The sequence below is a fragment of the Austrofundulus limnaeus genome, unplaced genomic scaffold (assembly GCF_001266775.1).
Source record: "Austrofundulus limnaeus strain Quisiro unplaced genomic scaffold, Austrofundulus_limnaeus-1.0 Scaffold2313, whole genome shotgun sequence".
NCBI classification, from domain to species: Eukaryota; Metazoa; Chordata; class Actinopteri; order Cyprinodontiformes; family Rivulidae; genus Austrofundulus; species Austrofundulus limnaeus.
In genome coordinates this window covers 1-11,354 of record NW_013954715.1, presented here as the reverse complement: position 1 = coordinate 11,354, position 11,354 = coordinate 1, and the positions used below count along the sequence as shown (strand labels likewise).

Below are 11,354 nucleotides of genomic sequence, written 5' to 3'. Positions count from 1 at the left end.
TAGTTTATAAACTATGACATTTATAAATGTATGAATCATATGGTGAAAAACTGACTTTGAAAAATAAATCTGTTCTTTTTTCTTATAAAAGGCTAAATAAAACAAAAATATTGGTGGTAATTTATGACAGTGTAACTTTACAAACGGCACCCCAAATTATAGCCCCTCAAGGGCTGCAAGCCCGAAAAGGTTGATTGAAGATTGAAAAKAAAAGGAGCATATTCTCAGGGAAGTCCTTCACCTTTGGTTGGTATGTGAGGCAGTGGCTCTTTAGGTGGTTTTGGTGGTGTCTCTATWCGTCCCCTGTCAGCTTTCTGTCTTGTGTCTTTCCTTTGTGTCCTTGGGGGGGAACTGGAGCAACTGCTGGAGCTGGTTACAGTCTCTCCTGAGCTRCAAGATGCAAACAATTAATACGTTTATTCCATTTATAAAGGGTCATATTTCTCCTGATACCAAGAAATTATGTTCTTGCMAGTTTTAATAATAATTTAATATAATAAAGAAATAATGAATAAACTTAGCACAAAAATTAAGGAAATTTGTGTTTGGTAGATTGTTAATTTGTTGCAGCCATGCTGCTTATCTTATACTGTTAAAAAGCCTGCTAATTTCCCTTTTAAATGGTGCCACATTTGTAAGGAACATGCTTTTGCGGGGTGAGCGTTAATGTGGGTTGTACACATAAAACATAATTTTGCTGTTACACTTGTTTTGGGCTTCTGGTACCCCCAGGTGTCTAGTATAAGATTTATTGCCAAAAAGCGTTCTTACAACAAAGAAATAAACACATATTTCCTTACTTTTTGTGCTAAATTTAATMATTTAAAAGAATAAAAAGCAAAAATCCTAGGATCCACTTTAAACAAATGTTTTAGCTTTTTACTGTTCAAATTCTGTCTGTAGACTTTCTCATCAGTCTTACTTAATTAAATGCTTTGTTTAAAATTTTATAAAACATCTGTAGGTAATACCTGCTTTCTGGACATTTGACTAGAAGATAACTGGCTGTGTGGGAGAGAGAGAAAAAAACATGGAACATTGAATTCTAGCTGAAAGCATCAAGGTGAGAACATTATTTTAAAGAAAAAAAACATGGTTACCTTTGAGTCTGTGTCGCCTGTGGAAGTACTGACAAATTAAGATAAGTGTGAACAGAAAGATGGACAGAAGGCCCAGTGAGCAGATCAGCACTGCACACAGGAACACATCTGAAATCAGAGACAGACTCGTGAAAAACTTATCAAATTAAAACATGATTAAATTACACACTCATAAATATATATATTGAAAACAGTACCTGCAAATAAAAACGACAATACTTCACCGTTACCATCCTCGGAAATAAAATGCACTGTTGGAAAGAGAAATAAAAAGACAAGTTCAGCAAGAACAGCTCATAAAGCAAATAAAATTGCTCTTGGAGTATATTTGTTAATTGCTGATGTGTGTGGGCACTGACCCAACAGGCAGACACAGTGGTTTCCAGAAATATATAAACCACTGTCAGAAAAAAATAAATAAAAAAGTCTTCCAAGCCCACAGCAGACACATACCACCACACACAAGCTGTTGGTTTGTTGCTGTAGTTGGACAGAGTTTGGGGGGTTCCCATTGCTCTGTTTATCATCTTCATTTTCAAATTATTTCACAGTTTTCATGGTTTTTTTTATTTAAAGCACACAGGGAAGCTGTTTTTTTAAAGAGCAAGCAGAGGTGATGATTTGATGTCTTAGCTCCCACGGTGAAGAGGACCCACAGATAATAGAAAAATTAGATACAAATCAACGACTTCAAGCTTGTTCCCAAACCACTTGGCTTTTCGTTTGGTGAGGTAACGCCAACCCGAGATAAAAATAATTACAGCTGACAGTTTCAAACAGAGTAGACGACCGTCTCACTTGTGCATGTCTTAGAGTCAGCAGCTAACTTTCAGACTAATACGAGAAAACCTGAGCAAGATTCACTCTGTGGTTAACCGCGAGCCGAGCCTCAAATCGGATCCGTGCAAACAGTCTGAGGTCAACAGGTTGGCTGTCAGAGAGCATTTAGATCTGCATGTGTCCTGCAGATGTGCCGACAAAAGAAAACTTGACAGTAGACCAGTGGCGCCACGTTTATGCAAGACATATCGCAGGTACAGCTGCGTGCTCATCTGCTTTTACTATCAATGAAAGAAAAACATGGCGAAAGAGCTGACAGTGTTGGAAACCTGCAGGAAAGAGCAGTGTTTTAATGAGATGTTATTTTTCTGGAAGCACTCAAACCTTTAAAGGTGGGATTTGGAGTTATCACACATCGTCTCCTTTTAAGGCTTGAATAAAAATGAATCCACTGGTCTTTGTGGGGTTTAAAAAACTAAAGAGCGAGGGCTTCCCTGGATTGYAACGTCTTCCTTTTTGTTTATCCTCATAATGTCAGCTTTTGTGTTTCTGGTTCTGTGGTCAATGCATGGCTAAGATGCCTGAGGTTGTGTGGCTTCCTTGACGGGCTCAGAATATAGGGCAGGGCGTCGTCGTATGGCTCCGTCTGACTCTTTTCAGACATAAAACTGGTCAAGATAAAATGTGGAACTAGGTCACACACGGCCACTTCAAATTTAAAAAAAGCAATAATCCCCCCAAAAAACAAACTGAAGTAAAAAAATAGAAAACATTTTTATTAAATAAGTATTTTAGACGTATTTTTTAAATGATCCTAAACTTTTTTTGTTTTGTCCATTTTTGCAATTAAAGATTACATCAAATTTCTGAAAAATTTCCTATTGATGATCTATCAGTCCAGTTAGGATGAAATATTTCTTTTGAATAACTATTTTCACATTCTGTCTAAATCAGCTCAGAATCATGTTTCTGCACTTACATTTGTAATTTTTGCAGAAACTAAATTTGTTGCCCTCAAAACACTACTTGGGCCTGAAAAAGAAAAAAGAAAAAAAAAAGCTGACGTCATGATTTATAGGAACTTGCCAGCTCAGCAACACTACATTTTCCTCCTCAGTGCACTCTATGTAAGAACATAGAGTGATATTGTTGGCTGTGTGAGGTCATTGTTTTGGGATGGAAATGCCAAAGGACCGGGGTTACGCTTCAATAATATTGCAGCTAGAGTCAGAATACATTACAAACACTTATGTGTTTCTTGTTCTATAGTAAAATAATAATGAAAAAAGGTGAACCCCTTTTTGTTATTTTCAGATCTGTTGAACAGTGTGCCTCAGTTGAAAACAAGTGCCTTTAAAGAGAATATATATATANATATATATATATATTTGAGGAAACACACCAAAAATTCCCCTTTGTTTTTGCTGAGCAAAGATATTGAAAAGCAGAAAGTTTAGAAATAGTTTTAGACACAGTTTAGCTATTTTCTCACATGGTTCTGAAAAATAAATTCATCACAATGCCTAAAACACTGTAATATTGACAATTACCTTTATATTTATGACTGACAATTGTAACTTTTGCCCTACAAAAATGAACACTCATTAATTCCCAGAACCACACGGACCAGGTAAAAGTTCATGTTCACATCCACACTTAGGGGCAATCGTGCAATCTTTACATGCATGTTCCAACTAGACCCAAACTGGGACATGGGACACGTTTCAGATTTTACAATTACACTTTGTTGTTGAACTAAAATGTTCTGCTTTATGGCTTCACCGTCTTTAATCTGTACAAAGCATCAATGCATAAACCGGTCCACCAGAGCATTCAAACATGGATTCAGAGACACAAAAAATACAAACAATGGAAGAAACATTCTCAAACTTTTCTAGTTTCAGTCTTCTGAGGAAGGTACAAGCCGAGTATTCACTGAAACTTAATTTTTTTCCGACCTTCTGGTTTACAGATTCAGCATTAAGAGGTTCTTCTCTCTACAGTGTAAAAAAGCATCTCTGCTCTGCTGCTGCTGACCGCTATGGTTGGTGGATCAGGAGACCTGGTTTCCTCCTACGTGAGCGGAAAAGCAGGGAGGCTTGCAGATGATGCGCAGAAGAGGAGGCAGAGCTCATTAGCTCACGTATGGATTCATAAATACAGCTTTTGCTTCTGCATTTGTCAGCATTTGTCCCATTATCAGCCATAAATTATTCTTGACCATTTAAAGGTGCAATATTATGTAAAATCAGCTTTTTTGTGTTTTATATCTTTTTATAATGTTATACTCTCATAAAAAAACATGCACAAAGCCTTGCTTTGACTCATTAATGCATGTTTGAGAAATCCTGCAGCGTTTTTAGGAAGCCATGCTGAGGAGCAAAACGACAGGTGGGGACCAGAAACGCCTTTTGGGACCAGAAACACATTTTGGGACCAGAAACGCCCCTGGGACGTATCTTTGAGCCGAACTTCTTCATGGCGGAGCGCCCCCTCCCGTCCTCCCAACACACCCCGCCCATGACTCCTGCAGGTTCTCGGGTGAAACTGAAAGTGAAACTTAAACTGTCTGCGAGCCCCTAACATTAGTTCTCACTCAGTGAAGCTCTTTTCAGATTAAAAAATACCTTTGAGGAAATGTATTTTCAGATGCCAAGTAAACTGCATCATGGCAGCACCCCCCCCCACCCCCAAATGGGCAAGACAGAAGCGAAAGGTGGTTCTTAAAGAGACAGAGGCCAATTTCAAGGCGTTTAGAAGAGGAAGTGATGAGAAGATAAGTTTATTTTCTATTTAAACATAAAAACTGCATTTTAATAACAGCCAAAGGTGACATAGATACTTTATTATGGTATAGTATTTAAATGTATGCCTGAGAAACTGTTTTATTACCTGTAAGCTGTGTGGTGCTGGTACCGTTGGAGGAGGCTCTCCATGTGTTCTTGTGTTTTCGTATCTCCTGCACCCTACAGCTGTAGAAGCCCTGATCCATCCCCGTCACACCGAGGATGAGCAGCCGRTACGCCTCTCCCTCCGCGTCGTCAAACAGTCGGAACTTGGGCTGCGGGAAACCCCGGGTGTAGTTCCCATACAGCTTCATCCTCTTTATCCCCATCCTGACGATCAGAAACTGACCGGGTGCTGCGGGGGAGGGCGGCGGAGCGGAGGATGAAGGCGCGAGAGTTGGAGACGTGAGAGGGGAGAAGAACCAGCGAAGGATGAGGACGCTGTTGCTCCTCTTCCTCTGAGACACCAGACAGGATAAGGTCAGGTTGTCTCTTTCTGTTACAACGACAACAGGCCCAGGTGTGATGGTCACATTCAGGGTGTGACATACTTCTGTTGACACGAAACACAAGTGATATTAACATTTCTCTTTGTCAGTTAGAATTTTTAAATCCCCTTTTTCGTCTCTTTAGGTATAAAACCATTCAATATGTGTGTCTTGTTCAAACATGCGTGAGACGAGCAGTGTTTGATATTTAGTTGCAAATGTTTTGGCCTTCGGATTTATGACAACAAATTAAAGACAAACCACGAAACACATTCTTACCCCCAGCACAAGTCCCACAGTCACWGTGTGACCCAGCTTGCGTGACTCCTCTCAGCTTTTTTGAATTAGTAAATAACCAGGGTTGATGATGCGCTGCACATGAAACGAGCTCAAGAGCTCGTTTTAACAAGGATTCGTTTTCCTGATAACTGTAGCATTTACGCAAATAAGTATTACATCACAAAATGGAGTTTAAGCTGAAAAGCGAGAAAAGCACTAAATCACAAGTTTTTTTTTTCTGAATGTGCTTGATTTTCGTTCTAGTAACAGCTGGGCCACATCTGTTGGTGGGGGAAAAAAAAAGCCAAAACGCAGCCAGTAGAAGAGGGGCAAAGAGAAGCTACAGGTGGGAAACACTCATCCTCTGTGCTGAACAACTCGATACATGCAAGATAACAGGGACCATCTGGTACATTTCATTTTTTCTCCCCCTTATTTGTGTGTCAGTTTATAATCTCCTCAACTTCTGTCCAACACAACTCAATTTAAAAACAAAAGCTGGAAAAGCAACTGAAAATTAACAACGCACAAACAAATTCTAATTTTCTTAAATTACCAATTTATAGAAAATATCCTAACATTTTCACTGTAGAATAAAGTTTAAGTATTTAAATTCTTTACAAAACTCAAGGATTTTTGCTGCAACAGAACAGCAGTTTAGTCAAAGTTAAAGCTTTACGTGCAGAAACCTGTGACACTCTCGTAATAAAACTCAAATCTTTTGTTTTGCTGAGGTTTGCAACAATCTATGCTTCAGCTTGTTTATTAGTTTTCTTACTGGTGAAGTTGTTGTAAACAAGGTAAACTTACCTCTGACCAGAACTTCAGTCAGGACAAGGATCACAATAGAAAAGTACATTTTCCACAGTCAGCGGCTCCATAAACCCAGACAACTGCACAGCACTGATACCAGCAGCCACATTCAAAACAGAGCCTGACTGCACAGCCCACCAGAGCCCTTACCCACCATTAACTCTTCTCCTCTTTTCTCTGTAATATGAAACAGTAACGGCTCTGTTCCCACTTAGAAACTCCCACTCTCTCCCTCACTCTTCTCTCCAACTGTCTCCGTTAGCCTCTCTCTGTTTTTCCCTCTGTGTCCTGCAAAAAAAAAAAAAAAAAAAAAAGGTAGGAAATGTCATTTCCTGTGTTCCTGAGAGTGGGTGTTGGATCGGGGCCCAGCACCCCAGAACTTTGAGGTGACGGTCACATCCCATGGTCAGCTCATCTCGCATGTTCCAGTAAAAATCACAGTTTGTGTGTTTTAGGTGTGCGGCTTGTGTTTGTTTCTGTTCAGGCACATATGGATGTGTTTGTGGTGAGATGTCTCCCTGTCTCGCTGCTTGGACAGAGTGGCATGGGCTTGTCTCTGGCTGTGGTTGTCGGACTGTCCCAGTGGTATGAAGCCTGCTGCTTTATTGGGCAGGCTAAACTGCTGAGGCAGGGCTTCTTGTTGGCGCTTTGAGCCCTGCCAAAGCCAAATGGAATTACACAACACATTTAACCCTTTAAATGGCATGCAGATTATTGTGAAAAGTGTGGAATCAGTGGAAAAAAAGTACTGGCTGTTTTCCCTGAAAGTTTTTTTATTTTATTTTATTTCTCACCTTGAGAAACAAAGCATCATGTCTTGAAAATGCAACTTATGCATGTTTTAATCAGCTTAACTTTAAACTCTATCATTTGAGGATCATTTTTAAATGGGAAAAATTAAACTTTATTCTGGCGTTCACTTCAAGTTACTCTTCCCCTTTGTCCTAAAAGTTCAAGACTTTGCTTCTGCACAGGAATCGCTCTCCTCTGCCCTGCAGTGGTCGAAGCAGGTTATTGCTTCTCAGGGATCAACAACTAGTTTCAGCCATCCTCTCTTCGGCTATATCAGTTAGCATGCATATTCCTAAATACAGTAATCCAACATGTTAGATGCAGCAGAAGAAGATTCAAACAGAATATCATCTTCTTTTAATAGCCTTTGGATAATCTTGTGCAGGTTCAAAGGTTTCACCAATAAGAATTAATCATTAGGGGTAAATTTCAAGAGTCAAAAAAGAATGTCAGATTTTATACAACCATTTTCCCAAAAGCTTGGCACTCTGTATGAAAGAATAAATGACGGAAAACCTGTCCAGAGTGCAATTCACCTCTTGCACATTAACCAATTACCRGTCCTGACCCATACTTTCATAAATGTGTACGCTTATAATGAACCAAACTGGAATCAAAAAGTCATCACATTTCTTCAGAGCCTGGTGCCAAAGCTGATGAGCTGACCCATTTATTTAATTTGTTGTGTGCGCAGGGCAGAGGGTAGTCAAACGGCGCAATATTGGTTTTCATCCTTTCCTTTGTGCACTAAGAATTCCCTTAAATTCGTCTGTTGACATTAATGCCCATTGTGAATAATGAACTCTCCAAATTCTCTGAAATATTACCTTGAGGAACATGTAAAATTAAAAACTGCTGACTTGTGCATTTCTTTCACAGTTGTGAATTGTTCTCCAAGACCCAGGCAGGGTGAGATATTTTTACATCCAATCATGTTAATGAGCAGTGGACAATTAACTTAAATTAGCTTAAGTCAACTTTTATATTGAATTATTTATAGGGTCAACACAAGCAAGTGTTTTGAAAAGTCATTCAATCTCCTCTGATCAAACATTTCTGTCTCGATGTTCAGATTATGAGTTGACATACTTAACTATTCTTTTCATTAAAATAAAGTCAAACATTTGCAACTATTTTTTTTCTCTTTTATTTACAACCTTAAACATCCGAGACAAAGAGATGAAGTGTGAATAAGTTAATGTCATGCTACTTTCACAGCAACACAAATAGTCTTAGAAATGTCCAAGTTTTAAAAAATATGGACTGTCGTATGAAATTAAACCTTAAAAACAGCATCAATTACCTCACCATGTGCTCGTTTTTTATAATGTTGCTGAATTTGCAAACTTTGATTTACATTTTCAAATATTTGATGGTTAATATTTCATGCATCGAGCCGATAAAGACTTCCACAATCAAGAAAAAGAGCAAACCTAAGCAGCCCTGTCAGTGTTCGTAGCACAATTTTTTTTTTTTCAAAGCACCAAAGCAGTTTTGAGTTGGAGGATGTTGCTTTTTTTGTGTATTATGTTTGTCCAAGTGCAACAGGAAAAAAAACTATTAATACTGTTAACTTAGTAGAAATGTTTTAGCTTGCCACATTCAAAAGTCAAATGGAATGGTGAACTCTTTAAAACAATAAATAAAACAGCAAAACTGGAAGGAACAAAAGCAGCAGAAACAGACTACAATTTCAAACTACAATTCAGAAATCGAATATCATTTGAGAAGGATTTAACATATTTCTTGTATTTTTACATACAATTTGTTTGGGGTATAAACACTCAATTACATTTTTTTATATTTTATTTCAGTGTCACCAGTCTGACACCTCCATAAAATCCTCCAGTTCACTCATGGCTATRATGTCCCGGGACTGACACAGAGAGTTAGTGGTGTTATCGTTTTCACAAACTGAACTTCCTATAAGCTGATTGTTTGAGTTACACTCCGAGAGCGACTCGTTTAAGTCCTGTGAGTTGTTTACCGTGTTGTATATTCTAACATCATTAACTGTGTCCATGTAGTTTGTCTTTTCCGGGAGGTACTGATGGCCTTCAGAGTCCTGCTGAACTTCAGTTGAAATGTTGCTCTCCCCRAGAGCTGGAGGACCAGATGACCTGTTGGGGTGTGCAGAGTTGATAACAGCCGGCTGGTGGCTTTGAGGATATCTGTGGTAGCCTTGGTAAAACACAAAAGGCTTGGCAGCAAACGATGCTTGGGGGAGGGCCTGTTGGGGTTGGAGATGAGCCTGAGGGAAGCTTTGCTGGGGATGAGACCGTCGCACGTTCAGCTGAACATACTTCCCTGTTTGTGGGTCGAAGAAAGTTTTCGTTTTCACCGGAACAGGCACATCCACCAGAAAGTACTGACCAGAACCCAAGTCTTGCAGAACCTTGCGCTGGGTCAGCGGGTAGGACGGGTGGTAGGGGCTTGACTCTACCTGGTACTGTGTCACTGCAGCAGAGTGGGGGTTGGTGAGGTGGGAGGTAGGAGACGGAGAAACATGAGCGACTGTCTTAGGAGCAGCGGGTGTGGAAGCCTTGCCAGAAGCGGGATGAGGCGCGGATGAAGCGGAGCCGGCGTGAGGCGAGGACATGGGAAGGGAGATTGGACCAGTGGCATGAGGGGAAGCATGGAAAGAGTGATGAGGCTGGTGCTCTGTGTGCGACGACGGCAAGCCAGATCCCAGCGCTGGAGCGTGAGCAAAGGCAACAGGTGCAGAGAAATGAGGAGAAGCCACAGCGTAATGATTAGAGGAGCATACCTCAATGGAGGAAGGGAAAGCGGAGGCTTCTTTATCAACTCTCGCAGGGCTTTCTGCAACTTTAGCCAGTTCTTTTTTCATCCTGTGAGATGTCAGCCTCTGAGCCCTGCGCAAGGCCTTTTCACTTTTTGGTGGAACCGTTGGAGGCTTGCCCAGAGAGCGGGACACGTCGCTGCTGACGCTACAAGCTGATTCAGGCCTCTCACTGTCGAACAGCCCTCGTATGTCTGCCACATCTGTTGCACCGGTTGCAAAGCTCTCCACGTCCTCGGACATGCTGCTGACAACAGAGCGGGACTCGTCGTCCATTGCCATGCTTCTCCTGGAGTAAGGCCTTTGGTGAGGGATGGAGTTTGAATAGTCTTGCGACGATGATTCTGAGAGGAAGTTTGCGGATTCACTGACCAGAGCAAATTGGTTGAAACCCTTTTCAGGACTGACGGGAGTTCCAGCACTTCGTCTCATGGTCTCCTGATCATCCTCTGCTCGGTCTGATGTCCTGTCTGAGGGAGAACCAATCCAGAAGTCCTCTCCAAAGTTCTTATGGAATCGTGGTTTGACTGACTTAGTGAAAGAGGATCCTCTGAACGTGTTATCTTTTACTCTAAACATTAAAGGCTTGACTCCGAGAGCAGGAGAGGAGGTGTTGGAACGAGGCAGAGGTGGAGCTGGAGATGCTGCAGCATTTGGTTTGTGAGGCCGAGGAGGGGAGGACAGCTGTCTTTCTTTGAGATTCTTCTCTGTATCGGTTGGGGTTATAGCATAATACTGCAGAGCATCCAACTTCTGCGCTGCTCTCTTCTGCTTCTCGATCTGAACACTTCTTACCTTTTCATCTTCTTTCTTTTCATACTGTGCATCGTTTTCTTTTTTAGCCAGCGTCGGTTCTTGTGCAAAAGTGTTCTTCTCAAGTAGCATTGAACTCTTGTGTTTGGCTTGCTTTTCTTCTCTTTGTTTTAAAATGTTCTCGTTTTCACTTCTTTCCTCACTTTTGGGGGTTTTCATCCATTGTCTTTCCAGATGTCTTTCTTCCCTCTGTTCTTTAGCATGCTGCTCCTCCTGTTCATGGATCAGATTGATCCTTTCCTCCTCAGAAAATTGAGCAGGTTTCTTGTCCTCTTTTGGTTTTCCTTCTGTTTCCTCTTGAATATCAACACCTATCTTCTCTTTGATCTGTTTAACTTGTCTTTGCTCCTCAATCAGAGCTGATCTCCTTTGCTGCTTTTCGTGTGCAGCCTTTCTCCAAAGTTCCTCTTCTACTCTTCTCTGTTGTTCATGGAAAGCTCTCCTTTGCTTCTCCTCTAGAGCATCTCTTCTCTGTTGCTCCTCTTGAGCAGCCCTCCTTTGCAGTTCTTCTGCAACTTTTTTCTGTTGCTCCTCTTGTGCAACTCTTCTTTGTTGCTCCTCTTGTGCAACTCTTCTTTGTTGCTCCTCTTGTGCAACTCTTCTTCGTTGCTCCTCTTGTGCAACTCTTCTTCGTTGCTCCTCTTGTGCAACTCTTCTTTGTTGCTCCTCTTGTGCAACTCTTCTTTGTTGCTCCTCTTGTGCA

The 11,354-nt window shown here is 40.8% G+C and overlaps 2 protein-coding genes across 3 annotated transcripts in view; both read right to left on the bottom strand.

Moving 5' to 3' along the window:
* LOC106510783 (V-set and transmembrane domain-containing protein 4) overlaps positions 1-7,671 on the bottom strand; it is a 10,386-nt gene extending 2,715 nt beyond the window's left edge. The window contains exons 1-6 of one of the 2 annotated variants that reach the window (XM_013999502.1): positions 6,244-6,944; positions 4,773-5,219; positions 1,298-1,351; positions 1,101-1,208; positions 972-1,005; positions 242-390 (exon numbers count right to left, since the gene is read on the bottom strand). In XM_013999502.1, the coding sequence (XP_013854956.1) occupies positions 242-390; positions 972-1,005; positions 1,101-1,208; positions 1,298-1,351; positions 4,773-5,219; positions 6,244-6,292 (841 nt within the window). In that variant the 5' untranslated portion in view covers positions 6,293-6,944. Of the gene's footprint in view, positions 1-241; positions 391-971; positions 1,006-1,100; positions 1,209-1,297; positions 1,352-4,772; positions 5,220-6,243 lie in introns of both variants that reach the window. The other variant, XM_013999503.1, reaches the window with a different exon arrangement.
* A 495-nt stretch (positions 7,672-8,166) lies between these two features.
* On the bottom strand, positions 8,167-10,911 carry LOC106510781 (uncharacterized). Its single transcript, XM_013999501.1, has one exon. It carries the CDS (start codon positions 10,808-10,810, stop codon positions 8,855-8,857), a length of 1,956 nt encoding a protein of 651 aa, XP_013854955.1. The 5' UTR covers positions 10,811-10,911; the 3' UTR covers positions 8,167-8,854.
* Positions 10,912-11,354: the final 443 nt, after the last annotated feature.